This window comes from Salmo salar, chromosome ssa14 (assembly GCF_905237065.1).
Source record: "Salmo salar chromosome ssa14, Ssal_v3.1, whole genome shotgun sequence".
Classification (NCBI taxonomy): Eukaryota; Metazoa; Chordata; class Actinopteri; order Salmoniformes; family Salmonidae; genus Salmo; species Salmo salar.
In genome coordinates this window covers 87,445,320-87,472,788 of record NC_059455.1, presented here as the reverse complement: position 1 = coordinate 87,472,788, position 27,469 = coordinate 87,445,320, and the positions used below count along the sequence as shown (strand labels likewise).

General features: G+C 40.8%; 1 protein-coding gene across 5 annotated transcripts in view; it reads left to right on the top strand.

Annotated features, from left to right (window-relative positions):
- The window catches only part of LOC106570545 (collagen alpha-1(XVI) chain), a 167,111-nt gene extending 139,679 nt beyond the window's left edge, over positions 1-27,432 (top strand). For all 5 annotated transcript variants that reach the window (XM_045694919.1, XM_045694921.1, XM_045694920.1 and 2 more), the window contains 5 exons: positions 24,193-24,387; positions 24,645-24,708; positions 24,858-25,031; positions 25,191-25,268; positions 25,423-27,432. In XM_045694919.1, the coding sequence (XP_045550875.1) occupies positions 24,193-24,387; positions 24,645-24,708; positions 24,858-25,031; positions 25,191-25,268; positions 25,423-25,616 (705 nt within the window). In that variant the 3' untranslated portion in view covers positions 25,617-27,432. The remainder of the gene's footprint in view (positions 1-24,192; positions 24,388-24,644; positions 24,709-24,857; positions 25,032-25,190; positions 25,269-25,422) is intronic.
- The last annotated feature ends 37 nt before the right edge of the window (positions 27,433-27,469 follow it).

Sequence of the window (27,469 nt, the reverse complement as noted above, 5' to 3'; positions counted from 1 at the left end):
TCCTCTACGCTAGATACAGTAACTGTAGTCCTCTACACTAGATACAGTACAGTAACTGTAGTCCTCTACACTAGATACAGTACAGTAACTGTAGTCCTCTACACTAGATACAGTACAGTAACTGTATTCCTCTACACTAGATACAGTACAGTTACTGTAGTCCTCTACACTAGATACAGTACAGTAACTGTAGTCCTCTACACTAGATACAGTAACTGTAGTCCTCTACACTAGATACAGTAACTGTAGTCCTCTACACTAGATACAGTAACTGTAGTCCTCTACACTAGATACAGTAACTGTAGTCCTCTACACTAGATACAGTACAGTAACTGTAGTCCTCTACACTAGATACAGTACAGTAACTGTAGTCCTCTACACTAGATACAGTACAGTAACTGTAGTCCTCTACACTAGATACAGTACAGTAACTGTAGTCCTCTACACTAGATACAGTACAGTAACTGTAGTCCTCTACACTAGATACAGTACAGTAACTGTAGTCCTCTACACTAGATACAGTAACTGTAGTCCTCTACACTAGATACAGTACAGTAACTGTAGTCCTCTACACTAGATACAGTACACTGTAGTCCTCTACACTAGATACAGTACAGTAACTGTAGTCCTCTACACTAGATACAGTACTAACTGTAGTCCTCTACACTAGATACAGTACAGTAACTGTAGTCCTCTACACTAGATACAGTACAGTAACTGTAGTCCTCTACGCTAGATACAGTAACTGTAGTCCTCTACACTAGATACAGTACAGACTGTAGTCCTCTACACTAGATACAGTACAGTAACTGTAGTCCTCTACACTAGATACAGTAACTGTAGTCCTCTACACTAGATACAGTACAGTAACTGTAGTCCTCTACACTAGATACAGTACAGTAACTGTAGTCCTCTACACTAGATACAGTACAGTAACTGTAGTCCTCTACACTAGATACAGTACAGTAACTGTAGTCCTCTACACTAGATACAGTACAAACTGTAGTCCTCTACACTAGATACAGTACAGTCTGTAGTCCTCTACACTAGATACAGTAACTGTAGTCCTCTACACTAGATACAGTAAGTAACTGTAGTCCTCTACACTAGATACAGTACAGTAACTGTAGTCCTCTACACTAGATACAGTACATACTGTAGTCCTCTACACTAGATACAGTACAGTACTGTAGTCCTCTACACTAGATACAGTACAGTAACTGTAGTCCTCTACACTAGATACAGTACAGTAACTGTAGTCCTCTACACTAGATACAGTACAGTAACTGTAGTCCTCTACACTAGATACAGTAAACTGTAGTCCTCTACACTAGATACAGTACAGTAACTGTAGTCCTCTACACTAGATACAGTACGTAACTGTAGTCCTCTACACTAGATACAGTAACTGTAGTCCTCTACACTAGATACAGTACAGTAACTGTAGTCCTCTACACTAGATACAGTACAACTGTAGTCCTCTACACTAGATACAGTACAACTGTAGTCCTCTACACTAGATACAGTACACTGTAGTCCTCTACACTAGATACAGTACAGTAACTGTAGTCCTCTACACTAGATACAGTACAGTAACTGTAGTCCTCTACACTAGATACAGTACAGTAACTGTAGTCCTCTACACTAGATACAGTAACTGTAGTCCTCTACACTAGATACAGTAACTGTAGTCCTCTACACTAGATACAGTAACTGTAGTCCTCTACACTAGATACAGTACAGTAACTGTAGTCCTCTACACTAGATACAGTAACTGTAGTCATCTACACTAGATACAGTACAGTAACTGTAGTCCTCTACACTAGATACAGTAACTGTAGTCCTCTACACTAGATACAGTAACTGTAGTCCTCTACACTAGATACAGTAACTGTAGTCCTCTACACTAGATACAGTACAGTAACTGTAGTCCTCTACACTAGATACAGTACAGTAACTGTAGTCCTCTACACTAGATACAGTACAGTAACTGTAGTCCTCTACACTAGATACAGTACAACTGTAGTCCTCTACACTAGATACAGTACAGTAACTGTAGTCCTCTACACTAGATACAGTACACTGTAGTCCTCTACGCTAGATACAGTACAGTAACTGTAGTCCTCTACACTAGATACAGTATACTGTAGTCCTCTACACTAGATACAGTACAGTAACTGTAGTCCTCTACACTAGATACAGTACAGTAACTGTAGTCCTCTGCACTAGATACAGTACAGTAACTGTAGTCCTCTACACTAGATACAGTACAGTACTGTAGTCCTCTACACTAGATACAGTAACTGTAGTCCTCTACACTAGATACAGTAACTGTAGTCCTCTACACTAGATACAGTAACTGTAGTCCTCTGCAATAGATACAGTAACTGTAGTCCTCTACACCAGATACAGTACAGTAACTGTAGTCCTCTACACTAGATACAGTACAGTAACTGTAGTCCTCTACACTAGATACAGTACAGTAACTGTAGTCCTCTACGCTAGATACAGTACAGTAACTGTAGTCCTCTACACTAGATACAGTACAGTAACTGTAGTCCTCTACGCTAGATACAGTACAGTAACTGTAGTCCTCTACACTAGATACAGTAACTGTAGTCCTCTACACTAGATACAGTACAGTAACTGTAGTCCTCTACACTAGATACAGTACATACTGTAGTCCTCTACACTAGATACAGTACAGTAACTGTAGTCCTCTACACTAGATACAGTACAACTGTAGTCCTCTACACTAGATACAGTAACTGTAGTCCTCTACACTAGATACAGTACGTAACTGTAGTCCTCTACACTAGATACAGTACATACTGTAGTCCTCTACACTAGATACAGTACTAACTGTAGTCCTCTACACTAGATACAGTACAGTAACTGTAGTCCTCTACACTAGATACAGTACAGTAACTGTAGTCCTCTACACTAGATACAGTACAGTAACTGTAGTCCTCTACACTAGATACAGTACACTGTAGTCCTCTACACTAGATACAGTACAGTAACTGTAGTCCTCTACACTAGATACAGTAACTGTAGTCCTCTACGCTAGATACAGTACAGTAACTGAAGTCCTCTACACTAGATACAGTACAGTAACTGTAGTCCTCTACACTAGATACAGTAACTGTAGTCCTCTACACTAGATACAGTAACTGTAGTCCTCTACACTAGATACAGTATACTGTAGTCCTCTACACTAGATACAGTACAGTAACTGTAGTCCTCTACACTAGATACAGTACAGTAACTGTATTCCTCTATACTAGATACAGTACAGTAACTGTAGTCCTCTACACTAGATACAGTAACTTATAGTCCTCTACACTAGATACAGTACAGTAACTGTAGTCCTCTACACTAGATACAGTATACTGTAGTCCTCTACACTAGATACAGTAACTGTAGTCCTCTACACTAGATACAGTAACTGTAGTCCTCTACACTAGACACAGTAACTGTAGTCCTCTACACTAGATACAGTAACTGTAGTCCTCTACACTAGATACAGTACAGTAACTGTAGTCCTCTACACTAGATACAGTAACTGTAGTCCTCTACACTAGATACAGTAACTGTAGTCCTCTACGCTAGATCCAGTAACTGTAGTCCTCTACACCAGATACAGTACAGTAACTGTAGTCCTCTACACCAGATACAGTACAGTAACTGTAGTCCTCTACACTAGATACAGTACAGTAACTGTAGTCCTCTACACTAGATACAGTACAGTAACTGTAGTCCTCTACACTAGATACAGTACAGTAACTGTAGTCCTCTACACTAGATACAGTAACTGTAGTCCTCTACACTAGATACAGTAACTGTAGTCCTCTACGCTAGATACAGTACAGTAACTGTAGTCCTCTACACTAGATACAGTACAGTAACTGTAGTCCTCTACACTAGATACAGTACAGTAACTGTAGTCCTCTACACTAGATACAGTACAGTAACTGTAGTCCTCTGCACTAGATACAGTACAGTAACTGTAGTCCTCTACGCTAGATACAGTACAGTAACTGTAGTCCTCTACACTAGATACAGTAACTGTAGTCCTCTACACTAGATACAGTAACTGTAGTCCTCTACACTAGATACAGTAACTGTAGTCCTCTGCAATAGATACAGTAACTGTAGTCCTCTACACCAGATACAGTACAGTAACTGTAGTCCTCTGCACTAGATACAGTACATTAACTGTAGTCCTCTACACTAGATACAGTACAGTAACTGTAGTCCTCTGCACTAGATACAGTACAGTAACTGTAGTCCTCTACACTAGATACAGTACAGTAACTGTAGTCCTCTACACTAGATACAGTACAGTAACTGTAGTCCTCTACACTAGATACAGTAACTGTAGTCCTCTACACTAGATACAGTACAGTAACTGTAGTCCTCTACACTAGATACAGTACAGTAACTGTAGTCCTCTACACTAGATACAGTAACTGTAGTCCTCTACGCTAGATACAGTAACTGTAGTCCTCTACACTAGATACAGTACAGTAACTGTAGTCCTCTACACTAGATACAGTACAGTAACTGTATTCCTCTACACTAGATACAGTACAGTAACTGTAGTCCTCTACACTAGATACAGTACAGTAACTTTAGTCCTCTACACTAGATACAGTACAGTAACTGTAGTCCTCTACGCTAGATACAGTACAGTAACTGTAGTCCTCTACACTAGATACAGTAACTGTAGTCCTCTACACTAGATACAGTAACTGTAGTCCTCTACACTAGATACAGTAACTGTAGTCCTCTACACTAGATCAACAGTAACTGTAGTCCTCTACACTAGATACAGTAACTGTAGTCCTCTACACTAGATACAGTACGTAACTGTAGTCCTCTACACTAGATACAGTACAGTAACTGTAGTCCTCTACACTAGATACAGTAACTGTAGTCCTCTACGCTAGATACAGTATACTGTAGTCCTCTACACTAGATACAGTACAGTAACTGTAGTCCTCTACACCAGATACAGTACAGTAACTGTAGTCCTCTACACTAGATACAGTACAGTAACTGTAGTCCTCTACACTAGATACAGTACAGTACTGTAGTCCTCTACACTAGATACAGTACAGTAACTGTAGTCCTCTACACTAGATACAGTATACTGTAGTCCTCTACACTAGATACAGTAACTGTAGTCCTCTACACTAGATACAGTACAGTAACTGTAGTCCTCTACACTAGATACAGTACAGTAACTGTAGTCCTCTACACTAGATACAGTACAGTTACTGTATTCCTCTACACTAGATACAGTACAGTTACTGTATTCCTCTACAGTAGATACAGTACAGTAACTGAAGTCCTCTACACTAGATACAGTAACTGTAGTCCTCTACCCTAGATACAGTAACTGTAGTCCTCTACACTAGATACAGTAACTGTAGTCCTCTACGCTAGATCCAGTAACTGTAGTCCTCTACACCAGATACAGTACAGTAACTGTAGTCCTCTACACCAGATACAGTACAGTAACTGTAGTCCTCTACACTAGATACAGTACAGTAACTGTAGTCCTCTACGCTAGATACAGAACAGTAACTGTTGTCCTCTACGCTAGATACAGTAACTGTATTCCTATACGCTAGATACAGTACAGTAACTGTAGTCCTCTACACTAGATACAGTAACTGTAGTCCTCTACACTAGATACAGTACAGTAACTGTAGTCCTCTACACTAGATACAGTACAGTAACTGTAGTCCTCTGCACTAGATACAGTACAGTAACTGTAGTCCTCTACGCTAGATACAGTACAGTAACTGTAGTCCTCTACACTAGATACAGTAACTGTAGTCCTCTACACTAGATACAGTAACTGTAGTCCTCTACACTAGATACAGTAACTGTAGTCCTCTGCAATAGATACAGTAACTGTAGTCCTCTACACCAGATACAGTACAGTAACTGTAGTCCTCTGCACTAGATACAGTACATTAACTGTAGTCCTCTACACTAGATACAGTACAGTAACTGTAGTCCTCTGCACTAGATACAGTACAGTAACTGTAGTCCTCTACACTAGATACAGTACAGTAACTGTAGTCCTCTACACTAGATACAGTACAGTAACTGTAGTCCTCTACACTAGATACAGTAACTGTAGTCCTCTACACTAGATACAGTAAAGTAACTGTAGTCCTCTACACTAGATACAGTACAGTAACTGTAGTCCTCTGCACTAGATACAGTAACTGTAGTCCTCTGCACTAGATACAGTAACTGTAGTCCTCTACGCTAGATACAGTACAGTAACTGTAGTCCTCTACGCTAGATACAGTACAGGAACTGTATTCCTCTATGCTAGATACAGTACAGTAACTGTAGTCCTCTACACTAGATACAGTAACTTTAGTCCTCTGAACTAGATACAGTACAGTTACTGTAGTCCTCTACACTAGATACAGTACAGTAACTGTAGTCCTCTACACTAGATACAGTAACTGTAGTCCTCTACACTAGATACAGTAACTGTAGTCCTCTACACTAGATACAGTAACTGAAGTCCTCTACACTAGACACAGTAACTGTAGTCCTCTACACTAGATACAGTAACTGTAGTCCTCTACACTAGATACAGTACAGTAACTGTAGTCCTCTACACTAGATACAGTAACTGCAGTACTCTACACTAGATACAGTAACTGTAGTCCTCTACGCTAGATACAGTAACTGTAGTCCTCTACACCAGATACAGTACAGTAACTGTAGTCCTCTACACCAGATACAGTACAGTAACTGTAGTCCTCTACACTAGATACAGTACAGTAACTGTAGTCCTCTACACCAGATACAGTACAGTTACTGTAGTCCTCTACACTAGATACAGTACAGTAACTGTAGTCCTCTACACTAGATACAGTAACTGTAGTCCTCTACGCTAGATACAGTAACTGTAGTCCTCTACACTAGATACAGTACAGTAACTGTAGTCCTCTACACTAGATACAGTACAGTAACTGTAGTCCTCTACACTAGATACAGTACAGTTACTGTATTCCTCTACACTAGATACAGTACAGTTACTGTATTCCTCTACAGTAGATACAGTACAGTAACTGAAGTCCTCTACACTAGATACAGTAACTGTAGTCCTCTACCCTAGATACAGTAACTGTAGTCCTCTACACTAGATACAGTAACTGTAGTCCTCTACACTAGATACAGTACAGTTACTGTATTCCTCTACACCAGATACAGTACAGTAACTGAAGTCCTCTACACTAGATACAGTAACTGTAGTCCTCTACGCTAGATAGAGTAACTGTAGTCCTCTACACTAGATACAGTACAGTAACTGTAGTCCTCTACGCTAGATACAGTACAGTAACTGTAGTCCTCTACACTAGATACAGTAACTGTAGTCCTCTACACTAGATACAGTACAGTAACTGTAGTCCTCTACACTAGATACAGTAACTGTAGTCCTCTACACTAGATACAGTACAGTAACTGTAGTCCTCTACACTAGATACAGTAACTGTAGTCATCTACACTAGATACAGTACAGTAACTGTAGTCCTCTACACTAGATACAGTAACTGTAGTCCTCTACACTAGATACAGTAACTGTAGTCCTCTACACCAGATACAGTACAGTAACTGTAGTCCTCTACACTAGATACAGTACAGTAACTGTAGTCCTCTACACTAGATACAGTACAGTAACTGTAGTCCTCTACACTAGATACAGTACAGTAACTGTAGTCCTCTGCACTAGATACAGTACAGTAACTGTAGTCCTCTACACCAGATACAGTACAGTAACTGTAGTCCTCTACACTAGATACAGTAACTGTAGTCCTCTACACTAGATACAGTACAGTAACTGTAGTCCTCTACACTAGATACAGTACAGTAACTGTAGTCCTCTGCACTAGATACAGTAACTGTAGTCCTCTACGCTAGATACAGTAACTGAAGTCCTCTGCACTAGATACAGTACAGTAACTGTAGTCCTCTACACTAGATACAGTACAGTAACTGTAGTCCTCTACGCTAGATACAGTACAGTAACTGTATTCCTCTATGCTAGATACAGTACAGTAACTGTAGTCCTCTACACTAGATACAGTAACTTTAGTCCTCTGAACTAGATACAGTACAGTTACTGTAGTCCTCTACACTAGATACAGTACAGTAACTGTAGTCCTCTACACTAGATACAGTAACTGTAGTCCTCTACACTAGATACAGTAACTGAAGTCCTCTACACTAGACACAGTAACTGTAGTCCTCTACACTAGATACAGTAACTGTAGTCCTCTACACTAGATACAGTACAGTAACTGTAGTCCTCTACACTAGATACAGTAACTGCAGTCCTCTACACTAGATACAGTAACTGTAGTCCTCTACGCTAGATACAGTAACTGTAGTCCTCTACACCAGATACAGTACAGTAACTGTAGTCCTCTACACCAGATACAGTACAGTAACTGTAGTCCTCTACACTAGATACAGTACAGTAACTGTAGTCCTCTACACCAGATACAGTACAGTTACTGTAGTCCTCTACACTAGATACAGTACAGTAACTGTAGTCCTCTACACTAGATACAGTAACTGTAGTCCTCTACGCTAGATACAGTAACTGTAGTCCTCTACACTAGATACAGTACAGTAACTGTAGTCCTCTACACTAGATACAGTACAGTAACTGTAGTCCTCTACACTAGATACAGTACAGTTACTGTATTCCTCTACAGTAGATACAGTACAGTAACTGAAGTCCTCTACACTAGATACAGTAACTGTAGTCCTCTACGCTAGATACAGTAACTGTAGTCCTCTACACTAGATACAGTACAGTTACTGTATTCCTCTACACCAGATACAGTACAGTAACTGAAGTCCTCTACACTAGATACAGTAACTGTAGTCCTCTACGCTAGATACAGTAACTGTAGTCCTCTACACTAGATACAGTACAGTAACTGTATTCCTCTACGCTAGATACAGTACAGTAACTGTAGTCCTCTACGCTAGATACAGTACAGTAACTGTAGTCCTCTACACTAGATACAGTAACTGTAGTCCTCTACGCTAGATACAGTACAGTAACTGTAGTCCTCTACACTAGATACAGTAACTGTAGTCATCTACACTAGATACAGTACAGTAACTGTAGTCCTCTACACTAGATACAGTAACTGTAGTCCTCTACACTAGATACAGTAACTGTAGTCCTCTACACTAGATACAGTACAGTAACTGTAGTCCTCTACACTAGATACAGTAACTGTAGTCCTCTACACTAGATACAGTACAGTAACTGTAGTCCTCTACACTAGATACAGTAACTGTAGTCCTCTACACTAGATACAGTAACTGTAGTCCTCTACACTAGATACAGTACAGTAACTGTAGTCCTCTACACTAGATACAGTACAGTAACTGTAGTCCTCTACACTATATACAGTACAGTAACTGTAGTCCTCTACACTAGATACAGTACAGTAACTGTAGTCCTCTACACTAGATACAGTACAGTAACTGTAGTCCTCTACGCTAGATACAGTACAGTAACTGAAGTCCTCTACACTAGATACAGTACAGTAACTGTAGTCCTCTACACTAGATACAGTAACTGTAGTCCTCTACGCTAGATACAGTACAGTAACTGTAGTCCTCTACACTAGATACAGTACAACTGTAGTCCTCTACACTAGATACAGTACAACTGTAGTCCTCTACACTAGATACAGTACAGTAACTGTAGTCCTCTACACTAGATACAGTAACTGTAGTCCTCTACACTAGATACAGTAACTGTAGTCCTCTACACTAGATACAATACAGTAACTGTAGTCCTCTACACCAGATACAGTACAGTAACTGTAGTCCTCTACACTAGATACAGTACATTAACTGTAGTCCTCTACACTTGATACAGTACAGTAACTGTAGTCCTCTACACCAGATACAGTAACTGAAGTCCTCTACACTAGATACAGTAACTGTAGTCCTCTACACTAGATACAGTACAGTAACTGTAGTCCTCTACACTAGATACAGTAACTGTAGTCCTCTACACTAGATACAGTACACTGTAGTCCTCTACACTAGATACAGTACACTGTAGTCCTCTACACTAGATACAGTACAGTAACTGTAGTCCTCTACACTAGATACAGTAACTGTAGTCCTCTACACTAGATACAGTAACTGTAGTCCTCTACACTAGATACAGTACAGTAACTGTAGTCCTCTACACTAGATACAGTACAGTAACTGTAGTCCTCTACACTAGATACAGTACAGTAACTGTAGTCCTCTACACTAGATACAGTACAGTAACTGTAGTCCTCTACACTAGATACAGTACAGTAACTGTAGTCCTCTACACTAGATACAGTACAGTAACTGTAGTCCTCTACACTAGATACAGTAAACTGTAGTCCTCTACACTAGATACAGTAACTGTAGTCCTCTACGCTAGATACAGTACAGTAACTGTAGTCCTCTACACTAGATACAGTACACTGTAGTCCTCTACACTAGATACAGTACACTGTAGTCCTCTACACTAGATACAGTAACTGTAGTCCTCTACACTAGATACAGTACAACTGTAGTCCTCTACGCTAGATACAGTACAGTAACTGAAGTCCTCTACACTATATACAGTACAGTAACTGTAGTCCTCTACACTAGATACAGTACAGTAACTGTAGTCCTCTACACTAGATACAGTACAGTAACTGTAGTCCTCTACACTAGATACAGTACAGTAACTGTAGTCCTCTACGCTAGATACAGTACAGTAACTGAAGTCCTCTACACTAGATACAGTACAGTAACTGTAGTCCTCTACACTAGATACAGTAACTGTAGTCCTCTCGCACTAGATACAGTACAGTAACTGTAGTCCTCTACACTAGATACAGTAACTGTAGTCCTCTACACTAGATACAGTAGTACTGTAGTCCTCTACACTAGATACAGTACAGTAACTGTAGTCCTCTACGCTAGATACAGTAACTGTAGTCCTCTACACTAGATACAGTACAACTGTAGTCCTCTACACTAGATACAGTACAGTAACTGTAGTCCTCTACACTAGATACAGTACAGTAACTGTAGTCCTCTACACTAGATACAGTACATTAACTGTAGTCCTCTACACTTGATACAGTAGAGTAACTGAAGTCCTCTACACCAGATACAGTAACTGAAGTCCTCTACACTAGATACAGTAACTGTAGTCATCTACACTAGATACAGTACAGTAACTGTAGTCCTCTACACTAGATACAGTAACTGTAGTCCTCTACACTAGATACAGTAACTGTAGTCCTCTACACTAGATACAGTAACTGTAGTCCTCTACACTAGATACAGTACAGTAACTGTAGTCCTCTACGCTAGATACAGTAACTGTAGTCCTCTACACTAGATACAGTAACTGTAGTCCTCTACACTAGATACAATACAGTAACTGTAGTCCTCTACACCAGATACAGTACAGTAACTGTAGTCCTCTACGCTAGATACAGTACATTAACTCTAGTCCTCTACACTTGATACAGTACAGTAACTGAAGTCCTCTACACTAGATACAGTACAGTAACTGTAGTCCTCTACACTAGATACAGTACATTAACTGTAGTCCTCTACACCAGATACAGTACAGTTACTGTAGTCCTCTATACTAGATACATTACAGTAACTGTAGTCCTCTACACTAGATACAGTACAGTAACTGTAGTCCTCTACACTAGATACAGTACAGTAACTGTAGTCCTCTACACTAGATACAGTAACTGAAGTCCTCTACACTAGATACAGTAACTGTAGTCCTCTACACTAGATACAGTAACTGTAGTCCTCTACACTAGATACAGTAACTGTAGTCCTCTACACTAGATACAGTACAGTAACTGTAGTCCTCTACACTAGATACAGTACAGTAACTGTATTTCTCTACGCTAGATACAGTAACTGTAGTCCTCTACACTAGATACAGTACAGTAACTGTAGTCCTCTACACTAGATACAGTACAGTAACTGTAGTCCTCTACACTAGATACAGTAACGGTAGTCCTCTACGCTAGATACAGTACAGTAACTGTAGTCCTCTACACTAGATACAGTAACTGTAGTCCTCTACACTAGATACAGTAACTGTAGTCCTCTACACTAGATACAGTAACTGTAGTCCTCTACACTAGATACAGTACAGTAACTGTAGTCCTCTACGCTAGATACAGTAACTGTAGTCCTCTACACTAGATACAGTAACTGTAGTCCTCTACACTAGATACAGTACAGTAACTGTAGTCCTCTACACCAGATACAGTACAGTAACTGTAGTCCTCTACGCTAGATACAGTACATTAACTCTAGTCCTCTACACTTGATACAGTACAGTAACTGAAGTCCTCTACACCAGATACAGTAACTGTAGTCCTCTACACTAGATACAGTAACTGTAGTCCTCTACACTAGATACAGTACAGTAACTGTAGTCCTCTACACTAGATACAGTAACTGTAGTCCTCTACACTAGATACAGTACAGTAACTGTAGTCCTCTACACTAGATACAGTACAGTAACTGTAGTCCTCTACACCAGATACAGTACAGTTACTGTAGTCCTCTACGCTAGATACAATACAGTAACTGTAGTCCTCTACACCAGATACAGTACAGTAACTGTAGTCCTCTACGCTAGATACAGTACATTAACTCTAGTCCTCTACACTTGATACAGTACAGTAACTGAAGTCCTCTACACCAGATACAGTAACTGAAGTCCTCTACACTAGATACAGTAACTGTAGTCCTCTACACTAGATACAGTAACTGTAGTCCTCTACACTAGATACAGTACAGTAACTGTAGTCCTCTACGCTAGATACAGTAACTGTAGTCCTCTACACTAGATACAGTAACTGTAGTCCTCTACACTAGATACAATACAGTAACTGTAGTCCTCTACACCAGATACAGTACAGTAACTGTAGTCCTCTACGCTAGATACAGTACATTAACTCTAGTCCTCTACACTTGATACAGTACAGTAACTGAAGTCCTCTACACTAGATACAGTACAGTAACTGTAGTCCTCTACACTAGATACAGTACATTAACTGTAGTCCTCTACACCAGATACAGTACAGTTACTGTAGTCCTCTATGCTAGATACATTACAGTAACTGTAGTCCTCTACACTAGATACAGTACAGTAACTGAAGTCCTCTACGCTAGATACAGTACAGTAACTGTAGTCCTCTACACTAGATACAGTAACTGAAGTCCTCTACACTAGATACAGTAACTGTAGTCCTCTACACCAGATACAGTAACTGAAGTCCTCTACACTAGATACAGTAACTGTAGTCCTCTACACTAGATACAGTACAGTAACTGTAGTCCTCTACACTAGATACAGTACAGTAACTGTATTTTTCTACGCTAGATACAGTAACTGTAGTCCTCTACACTAGATACAGTACAGTAACTGTAGTCCTCTACACTAGATACAGTACAGTAACTGAAGTCCTCTACACTAGATACAGTAACGGTAGTCCTCTACGCTAGATACAGTACAGTAACTGTAGTCCTCTACACTAGATACAGTAACTGTAGTCCTCTACACTAGATACAGTAACTGTAGTCCTCTACACTAGATACAGTAACTGTAGTCCTCTACACTAGATACAGTACAGTAACTGTAGTCCTCTGCGCTAGATACAGTAACTGTAGTCCTCTACACTAGATACAGTAACTGTAGTCCTCTACACTAGATACAATACAGTAACTGTAGTCCTCTACACCAGATACAGTACAGTAACTGTAGTCCTCTACGCTAGATACAGTACATTAACTCTAGTCCTCTACACTTGATACAGTACAGTAACTGAAGTCCTCTACACCAGATACAGTAACTGAAGTCCTCTACACTAGATACAGTAACTGTAGTCATCTACACTAGATACAGTACAGTAACTGTAGTCCTCTACACTAGATACAGTAACTGTAGTCCTCTACACTAGATACAGTACAGTAACTGTAGTCCTCTACACTAGATACAGTACAGTAACTGTAGTCCTCTACACCAGATACAGTACAGTTACTGTAGTCCTCTACGCTAGATACAATACAGTAACTGTAGTCCTCTACACCAGATACAGTACAGTAACTGTAGTCCTCTACGCTAGATACAGTACATTAACTCTAGTCCTCTAAAACTTGATACAGTACAGTAACTGAAGTCCTCTACACCAGATACAGTAACTGAAGTCCTCTACACTAGATACAGTAACTGTAGTCATCTACATTAGATACAGTACAGTAACTGTAGTCCTCTACACTAGATACAGTAACTGTAGTCCTCTACACTAGATACAGTACAGTAACTGTAGTCCTCTACACTAGATACAGTACAGTAACTGTAGTCCTCTACACCAGATACAGTACAGTTACTGTAGTCCTCTACGCTAGATACATTACAGTAACTGTAGTCCTCTACACTAGATAAAGTACAGTAACTGAAGTCCTCTACACCAGATACAGTAACTGAAGTCCTCTACACTAGATACAGTAACTGTAGTCCTCTACACTAGATACAGTACAGTAACTGTAGTCCTCTACACTAGATACAGTACAGTAACTGTATTTTTCTACGCTAGATACAGTAACTGTAGTCCTCTACACTAGATACAGTACAGTAACTGTAGTCCTCTACACTAGATACAGTACAGTAACTGAAGTCCTCTACACTAGATACAGTAACTGAAGTCCTCTACACTAGATACAGTAACTGTAGTCATCTACACTAGATACAGTACAGTAACTGTAGTCCTCTACACTAGATACAGTAACTGTAGTCCTCTACACTAGATACAGTACAGTAACTGTAGTCCTCTACACTAGATACAGTAACTGTAGTCCTCTACACTAGATACAGTAACTGAAGTCCTCTACACTAGATACAGTAACTGTAGTCATCTACACTAGATACAGTACAGTAACTGTAGTCCTCTACACTAGATACAGTAACTGTAGTCCTCTACACCAGATACAGTACAGTAACTGTAGTCCTCTACACTAGATACAGTAACTGTAGTCCTCTACACTAGATACGGTACAGTAACTGTAGTCCTCTACACTAGATACAGTACAGTAACTGTAGTCCTCTGCACTAGATACAGTAACTGTAGTCCTCTACGCTAGATACAGTAACTGAAGTCCTCTGCACTAGATACAGTACAGTAACTGTAGTCCTCTACACTAGATACAGTACAGTAACTGTAGTCCTCTACGCTAGATACAGTACAGTAACTGTATTCCTCTATGCTAGATACAGTACAGTAACTGTAGTCCTCTACACTAGATACAGTAACTTTAGTCCTCTGAACTAGATACAGTACAGTTACTGTAGTCCTCTACACTAGATACAGTACAGTAACTGTAGTCCTCTACACTAGATACAGTAACTGTAGTCCTCTACACTAGATACAGTAACTGAAGTCCTCTACACTAGACACAGTAACTGTAGTCCTCTACACTAGATACAGTAACTGTAGTCCTCTACACTAGATACAGTACAGTAACTGTAGTCCTCTACACTAGATACAGTAACTGCAGTCCTCTACACTAGATACAGTAACTGTAGTCCTCTACGCTAGATACAGTAACTGTAGTCCTCTACACCAGATACAGTACAGTAACTGTAGTCCTCTACACCAGATACAGTACAGTAACTGTAGTCCTCTACACTAGATACAGTACAGTAACTGTAGTCCTCTACACCAGATACAGTACAGTTACTGTAGTCCTCTACACTAGATACAGTACAGTAACTGTAGTCCTCTACACTAGATACAGTAACTGTAGTCCTCTACACTAGATACAGTAACTGTAGTCCTCTACGCTAGATACAGTAACTGTAGTCCTCTACACTAGATACAGTACAGTAACTGTAGTCCTCTACACTAGATACAGTACAGTTACTGTATTCCTCTACAGTAAATACAGTACAGTAACTGAAGTCCTCTACACTAGATACAGTAACTGTAGTCCTCTACGCTAGATACAGTAACTGTAGTCCTCTACACTAGATACAGTACAGTTACTGTATTCCTCTACACCAGATACAGTACAGTAACTGAAGTCCTCTACACTAGATACAGTAACTGTAGTCCTCTACGCTAGATACAGTAACTGTAGTCCTCTACACTAGATACAGTACAGTAACTGTATTCCTCTACGCTAGATACAGTACAGTAACTGTAGTCCTCTACGCTAGATACAGTACAGTAACTGTAGTCCTCTACACTAGATACAGTAACTGAAGTCCTCTACGTTAGATACAGTACAGTAACTGTAGTCCTCTACACTAGATACAGTAACTGTAGTCCTCTGCACTAGATACAGTACAGTAACTGTAGTCCTCTACACTAGATACAGTAACTGTAGTCATCTACACTAGATACAGTACAGTAACTGTAGTCCTCTACACTAGATACAGTAACTGTAGTCCTCTACACTAGATACAGTAACTGAAGTCCTCTACGTTAGATACAGTACAGTAACTGTAGTCCTCTACACTAGATACAGTAACTGTAGTCCTCTACACTAGATACAGTACAGTAACTGTAGTCCTCTACACTAGATACAGTAACTGTAGTCCTCTACACTAGATACAGTAACTGTAGTCCTCTATGCTAGATACAGTACAGTAACTGAAGTCCTCTACACTAGATACAGTACAGGAACTGTAGTCCTCTACACTATATACAGTACAGTAACTGTAGTCCTCTACACTAGATACAGTACAGTAACTGTAGTCCTCTACACTAGATACAGTACAGTAACTGTAGTCCTCTACGCTAGATACAGTACAGTAACTGAAGTCCTCTACACTAGATACAGTACAGTAACTGTAGTCCTCTACACTAGATACAGTAACGGTAGTCCTCTACGCTAGATACAGTACAGTAACTGTAGTCCTCTACACTAGATACAGTAACTGTAGTCCTCTACACTAGATACAGTAACTGTAGTCCTCTACACTAGATACAGTAACTGTAGTCCTCTACACTAGATACAGTACAGTAACTGTAGTCCTCTACGCTAGATACAGTAACTGTAGTCCCCTACACTAGATACAGTAACTGTAGTCCTCTACACTAGATACAATACAGTAACTGTAGTCCTCTACACCAGATACAGTACAGTAACTGTAGTCCTCTACACTAGATACAGTACAGTTACTGTATTCCTCTACAGTAAATACAGTACAGTAACTGAAGTCCTCTACACTAGATACAGTAACTGTAGTCCTCTACGCTAGATACAGTAACTGTAGTCCTCTACACTAGATACAGTACAGTTACTGTATTCCTCTACACCAGATACAGTACAGTAACTGAAGTCCTCTACACTAGATACAGTAACTGTAGTCCTCTACGCTAGATACAGTAACTGTAGTCCTCTACACTAGATACAGTACAGTAACTGTATTCCTCTACACTAGATACAGTACAGTAACTGTAGTCCTCTACGCTAGATACAGTACAGTAACTGTAGTCCTCTACACTAGATACAGTAACTGAAGTCCTCTACGCTAGATACAGTACAGTAACTGTAGTCCTCTACACTAGATACAGTAACTGTAGTCCTCTGCACTAGATACAGTACAGTAACTGTAGTCCTCTACACTAGATACAGTAACTGTAGTCATCTACACTAGATACAGTACAGTAACTGTAGTCCTCTACACTAGATACAGTAACTGTAGTCCTCTACACTAGATACAGTAACTGAAGTCCTCTACGTTAGATACAGTACAGTAACTGTAGTCCTCTACACTAGATACAGTAACTGTAGTCCTCTACACTAGATACAGTACAGTAACTGTAGTCCTCTACACTAGATACAGTAACTGTAGTCCTCTACACTAGATACAGTAACTGTAGTCCTCTACACTAGATACAGTACAGTAACTGAAGTCCTCTACACTAGATACAGTACAGGAACTGTAGTCCTCTACACTATATACAGTACAGTAACTGTAGTCCTCTACACTAGATACAGTACAGTAACTGTAGTCCTCTACACTAGATACAGTACAGTAACTGTAGTCCTCTACGCTAGATACAGTACAGTAACTGAAGTCCTCTACACTAGATACAGTACAGTAACTGTAGTCCTCTACACTAGATACAGTAACGGTAGTCCTCTACGCTAGATACAGTACAGTAACTGTAGTCCTCTACACTAGATACAGTAACTGTAGTCCTCTACACTAGATACAGTAACTGTAGTCCTCTACACTAGATACAGTAACTGTAGTCCTCTACACTAGATACAGTACAGTAACTGTAGTCCTCTACGCTAGATACAGTAACTGTAGTCCCCTACACTAGATACAGTAACTGTAGTCCTCTACACTAGATACAATACAGTAACTGTAGTCCTCTACACCAGATACAGTACAGTAACTGTAGTCCTCTACGCTAGATACAGTACATTAACTCTAGTCCTCTACACCAGATACAGTACAGTAACTTTAGTCCTCTACACTAGATACAGTACAGTAACTGTAGTCCTCTACACTAGATACAGTAACTGTAGTCCTCTACACTAGATACAGTACAGTAACTGTAGTCCTCTACGCTAGATACAGTACAGTAACTGTAGTCTTCTACACTAGATACAGTAACTGTAGTCATCTACACTAGATACAGTACAGTAACTGTAGTCCTCTACACTAGATACAGTAACTGTAGTCCTCTACACCAGATACAGTACAGTAACTGTAGTCCTCTACACTAGATACAGTACAGTAACTGTAGTCCTCTACACTAGATACAGTACAGTAACTGTAGTCCTCTGCACTAGATACAGTACAGTAACTGTAGTCCTCTACACTAGATACAGTAACTGTAGTCCTCTACACCAGATACAGTACAGTAACTGTAGTCCTCTACACTAGATACAGTAACTGTAGTCCTCTACACTAGATACGGTACAGTAACTGTAGTCCTCTACACTAGATACAGTACAGTAACTGTAGTCCTCTGCACTAGATACAGTAACTGTAGTCCTCTACGCTAGATACAGTAACTGAAGTCCTCTGCACTAGATACAGTACAGTAACTGTAGTCCTCTACACTAGATACAGTACAGTAACTGTAGTCCTCTACGCTAGATACAGTACAGTAACTGTATTCCTCTATGCTAGATACAGTACAGTAACTGTAGTCCTCTACACTAGATACAGTAACTTTAGTCCTCTGAACTAGATACAGTACAGTTACTGTAGTCCTCTACACTAGATACAGTACAGTAACTGTAGTCCTCTACACTAGATACAGTAACTGTAGTCCTCTACACTAGATACAGTAACTGAAGTCCTCTACACTAGACACAGTAACTGTAGTCCTCTACACTAGATACAGTAACTGTAGTCCTCTACACTAGATACAGTACAGTAACTGTAGTCCTCTACACTAGATACAGTAACTGCAGTCCTCTACACTAGATACAGTAACTGTAGTCCTCTACGCTAGATACAGTAACTGTAGTCCTCTACACCAGATACAGTACAGTAACTGTAGTCCTCTACACCAGATACAGTACAGTAACTGTAGTCCTCTACACTAGATACAGTACAGTAACTGTAGTCCTCTACACCAGATACAGTACAGTAACTGTAGTCCTCTACACTTGATACAGTACAGTAACTGAAGTCCTCTACACCAGATACAGTAACTGAAGTCCTCTACACTAGATACAGTAACTGTAGTCATCTACACTAGATACAGTACAGTAACTGTAGTCCTCTACACTAGATACAGTAACTGTAGTCCTCTACACTAGATACAGTACAGTAACTGTAGTCCTCTACACCAGATACAGTACAGTTACTGTAGTCCTCTACGCTAGATACATTACAGTAACTGTAGTCCTCTACACTAGATACAGTACAGTAACTGAAGTCCTCTACGCTAGATACAGTACAGTAACTGTAGTCCTCTACACTAGATACAGTAACTGAAGTCCTCTACACTAGATACAGTAACTGTAGTCCTCTACACCAGATACAGTAACTGAAGTCCTCTACACTAGATACAGTAACTGTAGTCCTCTACACTAGATACAGTACAGTAACTGTAGTCCTCTACAATAGATACAGTACAGTAACTGTATTTTTCTACGCTAGATACAGTAACTGTAGTCCTCTACACTAGATACAGTACAGTAACTGAAGTCCTCTACACTAGATACAGTAACTGAAGTCCTCTACACTAGATACAGTAACGGTAGTCCTCTACGCTAGATACAGTACAGTAACTGTAGTCCTCTACACTAGATACAGTAACTGTAGTCCTCTACACTAGATACAGTAACTGTAGTCCTCTACACTAGATACAGTAACTGTAGTCCTCTACACTAGATACAGTACAGTAACTGTAGTCCTCTACGCTAGATACAGTAACTGTAGTCCTCTACACTAGATACAGTAACTGTAGTCCTCTACACTAGATACAATACAGTAACTGTAGTCCTCTACACCAGATACAGTACAGTAACTGTAGTCCTCTACGCTAGATACAGTACATTAACTCTAGTCCTCTACACTTGATACAGTACAGTAACTGAAGTCCTCTACACCAGATACAGTAACTGAAGTCCTCTACACTAGATACAGTAACTGTAGTCATCTACACTAGATACAGTACAGTAACTGTAGTCCTCTACACTAGATACAGTAACTGTAGTCCTCTACACTAGATACAGTACAGTAACTGTAGTCCTCTACACTAGATACAGTACAGTAACTGTAGTCCTCTACACCAGATACAGTACAGTTACTGTAGTCCTCTACGCTAGATACAATACAGTAACTGTAGTCCTCTACACCAGATACAGTACAGTAACTGTAGTCCTCTACGCTAGATACAGTACATTAACTCTAGTCCTCTACACTTGATACAGTACAGTAACTGAAGTCCTCTACACCAGATACAGTAACTGAAGTCCTCTACACTAGATACAGTAACTGTAGTCATCTACACTAGATACAGTACAGTAACTGTAGTCCTCTACACTAGATACAGTAACTGTAGTCCTCTACACTAGATACAGTACAGTAACTGTAGTCCTCTACACTAGATACAGTACAGTAACTGTAGTCCTCTACACCAGATACAGTACAGTTACTGTAGTCCTCTACGCTAGATACATTACAGTAACTGTAGTCCTCTACACTAGATACAGTACAGTAACTGAAGTCCTCTACACCAGATACAGTAACTGAAGTCCTCTACACTAGATACAGTAACTGTAGTCCTCTACACTAGATACAGTACAGTAACTGTAGTCCTCTACACTAGATACAGTACAGTAACTGTATTTTTCTACGCTAGATACAGTAACTGTAGTCCTCTACACTAGATACAGTACAGTAACTGTAGTCCTCTACACTAGATACAGTACAGTAACTGAAGTCCTCTACACTAGATACAGTAACTGAAGTCCTCTACACTAGATACAGTAACTGTAGTCATCTACACTAGATACAGTACAGTAACTGTAGTCCTCTACACTAGATACAGTAACTGTAGTCCTCTACACTAGATACAGTAACTGTAGTCCTCTACACTAGATACAGTACAGTAACTGTAGTCCTCTACACTAGATACAGTAACTGTAGTCCTCTACACTAGATACAGTAACTGAAGTCCTCTACACTAGATACAGTAACTGTAGTCATCTACACTAGATACAGTACAGTAACTGTAGTCCTCTACACTAGATACAGTAACTGTAGTCCTCTACACTAGATACAGTAACTGTAGTCCTCTACGCTAGATACAGTAACTGTAGTACTCTACACCAGATACAGTACAGTTACTGTAGTCCTCTACGCTAGATACATTACAGTAACTGTAGTCCTCTACACTAGATACAGTACAGTAACTGAAGTCCTCTACACTAGATACAGTAACTGTAGTCCTCTACACTAGATACAGTAACTGTAGTCCTCTACACTAGATACAGTACAGTAACTGTAGTCCTCTACATTAGATAAAGTACAGTAACTGTAGTCCTCTACACTAGATACAGAACAGTAACTGTAGTCCTCTACGCTAGATACAGAACAGTAACTGTTGTCCTCTACGCTAGATACATTAACTGTATTCCTATACGCTAGATACAGTACAGTAACTGTAGTCCTCTACACTAGATACAGTAACTGTAGTCCTCTACACTAGATACAGTACAGTAACTGTAGTCCTCTACACCAGATACAGTACAGTAACTTTAGTCCTCTACACTAGATACAGTACAGTAACTGTAGTCCTCTACACTAGATACAGTAACTGTAGTCCTCTACACTAGATACAGTACAGTAACTGTAGTCCTCTACGCTAGATCCAGTACAGTAACTGAAGTCCTCTACACTAGATACAGTACAGTAACTGTAGTCCTCTACATCAGATACATTACAGTAACAAATATAGTTATTTTCTATCCCCTGGATAATGCTTTTTACTGTGGGAGCGGAGACATGAGATGAGGTGATTTGTCATTGTGACAGGAAGGCTTTGTCATGGCTTTTAACTATAGTAGTACAGATTACAGAGGAGAATCTCTTCTTCTTCTTCCTCTACTTCTGCTCTCTATTTCATCAGTCGGGTCCAGTGTCCGGTGGTGACGTGTAAACGTTAGCCCTCCATAATGGCCAGCTTTGTTTCACATTAATCACACGTCTGTCTCAGGATGTTGTTTACAATGTGTGGGCTAGGCTCCATACAGAGTGTATTTACTGAGTCTGGGAGGCTGTGCGTCCCACATGGCACCCTATTCCCTATGGGTCCCGGTCAAAAGTAGTGCACTACATCGGGAATAGGGTGCCATTTGGGATACGATCCTGTGTCTGTGTTTTTATTGTGTAGAAGGAGGTAAGTAAGGAATACGCTAGAGGCTGGGTAGGCCCGATTACAATCTAAAGTGGACACTGCCCCCTTGTTGACTCTCCTTCAAGGGTCTGACAGCAATAGGTTCAAATCAGAGAGATAAACGTAATAAGTAATTAAAGCGCAGCAGTAAAGTAACAAAAGCGAGACTATATACAGGGGGGTACCGGTACAGAGTCCATGTGCGGGCACTGCAAATAGTCTGGGTAGCCATTTGATTAGCTGTTCAGGAGTATTATGGCTTGGGGGTAGAAGCTGTTTAGAAGCCTCTTGGACCGAGACTTGGCGCTCTGGTACCACTTGCCGTGCAGTAGCAGAAAGAACAGTCTATGACTAGGGTGGCTGGAGTCTTTGACAATTTGTAGGGCCTTCCTCTGACACCGCCTGGTATAGAGGTCCTGGATGGCAGGAAGCTTGGCCCCAGTGATGTACTGGGCTGTTCGCACTACCCTCTGTAGTGCCTTGTGGTTGGAGGCCAAGCAGTTGCCATACCAGGCAGTGATGCAACCAGTCAGGATGCTCTCGATGGTGCAGCTGTAGAACCTTTTGAAGATCTGAGGACCCATGCCAAATCTTTTCAGTCCCCTGAGGGTGAATAGGTTTTGTCGTGCCCTCGTCACGACTCTCTTGGTGTGCTTGGGCCATGTTAGTTTGTTGGTGATGTGGACACCAAGGAACTTGAAGCTTTCAACCTGTTCCACTGCAGCCCCGTCAATGAGAATGGGGATGTGCTTTGTCTCCTTTTTCCTGTAGTCCACAATCATCTCCTTTGTCTTGATCACGTTGAGCGAGAGGTTGTGGTCCTGGCACCACATGGCCAGGTCGCTGACCCCCTCCCTATAGGCTGTCTCGTCGTTGTCGGTGATCAGACCTACCATTGTTGTGTCATCAGCAAATTGAATGATGGTGTTGGAGTCGTGCTTGGCCGTGTAGTCATGAGTGAACAGGGAGTACAGGAGGTGAATGAGCAAGCACCCCTGAGGGGTTGGTGGAAACAGTTTGATTGAAGTTGGATTGGTGAAGATACATGAGTGTTATTGTGCAGGAGTTCATCTTTTCAATCTTCAATGTAAAACACTGTTGTCGCTGGTCGAACAGTACTCTTCAGTGATTGGATGTCTGACTAACACACTACCTCTCACCCCTCTTCTCTCTTCTTCTCTCCTCTTTTCTGACTCTCTCTCCCGCTCTCTCTCTCTCTCAGGGTGAGCCAGGTGCCCCAGGTCAGAGGGGTACCCCAGGGGAGCGAGGTCGCCCCGGACCCCCTGGTGGAGGGGGGTACTCCTCCAAAGCTGATACCCCAGTGATGGGCCCAGTGGGACCCAGGGGAGAGAGGGGCACCCCGGGCTCACCAGGCCCTTCAGGGTCCCCTGGACCTCCAGGAATACCAGGCAACGAGGTGAGACCCTAGCTACTAAGGTGAATTGCATCGATTATGAATTGATTACTAGTTATGTTCGTGTTTGTTCCACAATGTCTAATGGAACACTAAACCAACAGTTTGGTCAAAAGACTAAAACCCAAAAGTGGTGGTTAGGTCTTCTCTTATGTCTCTCTCTCTCTCTCTCTCTCTCTCTCTCTCTCTCTCTCTCTCTCTCTCTCTCTCTCTCTCTCTCTCTCTCTCTCTCTCTCTCTCTCTCTCTATCTAATCCACAGCCTGTGGTCAACTATGACAACATCAAGGACTTCATTCGCCAGCAGGTCATCAAGATATTTGATGGTGAGAATATGGTCTTATTTTTGTTTAGGTTTATCACCAATACTTTGCATCTGCCAGTATTTCCTAATTGACCAGTGGCAGAGAATGGAAACAGCTTTATTGATTATTAGGTGGTTTATCAACTGGAGCTGTACTGTATCCCCCTACAGAGAGGATGGGCTACTTCATGTCTCGTATGCAGCAGCCACAAGAGGTATCGTCCCCCGGTCGTCCTGGCCCCCCAGGGAAGGATGGTAACCCAGGTAGAAATGGGAGTCCAGGGGCCCCGGGTCAGCCAGGACAGATAGGCAGAGAGGGCCGCCAAGGAGTCCTGGGCCCACAGGGTGAGTCTAGACTTCACTTGATTCCTTTTGTCGTAAGGCCTGAATACCACGGTCATGATAAATACATAGGAACATAAACAGTTATGACAAGTGATGTCAGCTTAGCGTAACATAAAGGTTAGCTACTCTCTCAAGTGATGTCCTCTGTCGTGTCTGCAGGTCCACAAGGTCTGAAGGGAGAGAAAGGTGACAAGGGTGTAGGGGAGATGGGTGACAGTGGACCCCCAGGAGCACCAGGTAAGACGCCACATCAGCCTGTTGAAATATTTAACTCTCCACTATCCTGCCAAAGCTTCATTAAGTTAGATCTTTCAACTGCTCTGCTCTTTTATAATCACTGTGTATCCAGTGCTTCAGTGATGTTCTCTGTCCCTTCATCCCCCCGCCCCAGGTGTCCCGGGCCCCCCAGGCTATGGCAAGATGGGCCCCAGCGGCCCCGTGGGTCAGCAGGGGGTCCCTGGAGTCTCAGGAACCCCTGGACAGCCGGGCCAGAAGGGCAGGGAGGGCCGGTGTAACCCCTCTGACTGTATGAGCCAACCAATAGAGTGGAACCCTAAGGGCCCTCCCGTCAAGGGCCCCTACTAGAGAGAGAGCTTATTGAAGAGGAGAGGAGATACAGAGAGAGAAGATGGAGAGATAGAAGAAACCAACCCAAAGACCAGAAGGCACTAGAGACAGAAGTGGAGGGGTAAAGAGAGAGAAAAGAGAAAACAAAAGACCAGTCAATCAACAGAAATCATCAGGAAACAAGTGAATACTGAGGCACCCATCCCTAATTCATCAAAGTGTTTGCTACTCTCTGTCTTATCGGTTCTGTTCATTCCTTCAACATTTCCCAACTTTAGCTGTCATTTCATTCTATAAGATATACATGCTTAGTTTGATAATACCAGCAAGAGCAAATCCAGCCTTCAAAAAACTACCTGCAAACTCTTCCTCATCATCACTATCACCCTCATCTTCATTCTGATTATAAAACGTGCCCGTTGGGAGTATTAGACAGCTGCTTTGTGCTGTTCTGCTTTGATCTTGCTTCTCTCTAGCAATAGAAACAGAATGAATAGAACTGACATGGCACTCCCATTCCAAATGTTCTTTATTCTTTATGCATGCTATGTTGTTTATGTGATTTCTATATTTGAATATACACCATCACTTGAATGATGTCTGATGCTTTAACAGATCTGTACACTATATAATGGCCTTCTCACCTTCTCTTCCCTGTTTGTGTGAGAAGAACATAATGTCCACCTTCCCAGAGTGCCTGTTTTGTAAATATTTATATTTATATAATGGCTTTTTATACCTTTTGTATTTTGGAATTGGCGTCAGCATGGCTTACCATGTGTTTGTTATGGTCAACTGTCATGTATCCACTACCAGTGTGTTTTTTAAAAAGATTTTAAAGGGAATAATTTGTTCTGTAAAACAAATTATTTATGAGGGAATTGTGCCTTTTGTATAAAAGCAGATTGGATTTATATATGGTGGTATTATTATGCTTTGGAAGGTATTTTCATGTGTGTCTTATAAAGTATAGGACATCATGTTCAATGGTAGTATTTTCAAAACTGCCTCAAAAATCACTTTTCTTGTTATATAGCAATCTATTAACAAGTGTCTTACCACACTACCAAGCTTATTTTTCACAACAGATGAACTTGAAAGGGAGCATTTGCTCCTCGAGTACACTACTGGTGTACCGAGGATTTTCAGAAATCCTGGTTGAAAGATTCCCAGAATCAGGAGGGATACGCAGGAAATCTGTGGATGTTCCAAACAGAATTTCTGGAAACTTGGTGATTTTGGGAAAGTTCCCCTAATTCAGCAATTCTAAGCAGAAGTACATTCTTTATGACCACTAACAGTTTTCAATGTCTTTATTAATCATAAGAGAAAAAAGTTGAATATCCATATTCACTTATATCATCGCTGGCCTCACTGTGCCAACCAGCTTCTCCCTGTATCCATTACTAATTGAGCACAACTTGTATGTCTCCTGCCTTGTATGTTGTGTTGTTTTTTAGTTTGACCTGTCATATATACACTACAGGGTGTCACCAACCGCTAGCTATGTAATGGATATCAACAGGTTTTCAATCATATAGATGTTCTGAGTTGTTATTGGAGTTTTTTCCTGAACATGTGACCTGTCCAGAGTATTTCCTGGCCAGGACTACTGACCCTAGATATAGTAAATACCCAGACAATAACATATCTCCCCTCTTCATTCCTAGCTTTTACAAACATCTTGTTAAAACAACAGCACTGTTTCCCTGCTATTCTCAGTAGATCTGATTGTTTCTATGTTACCGGTACTTTTTATTAAGCCATCCTGTGTAAAGAGATGTTTTTTTTATGGAAACTTTTCTGAAAAAGCTAATAAATTTTGCAAAGCAGACATGTTGTTGATCAACAGATCAGAGACATCCAAGTAT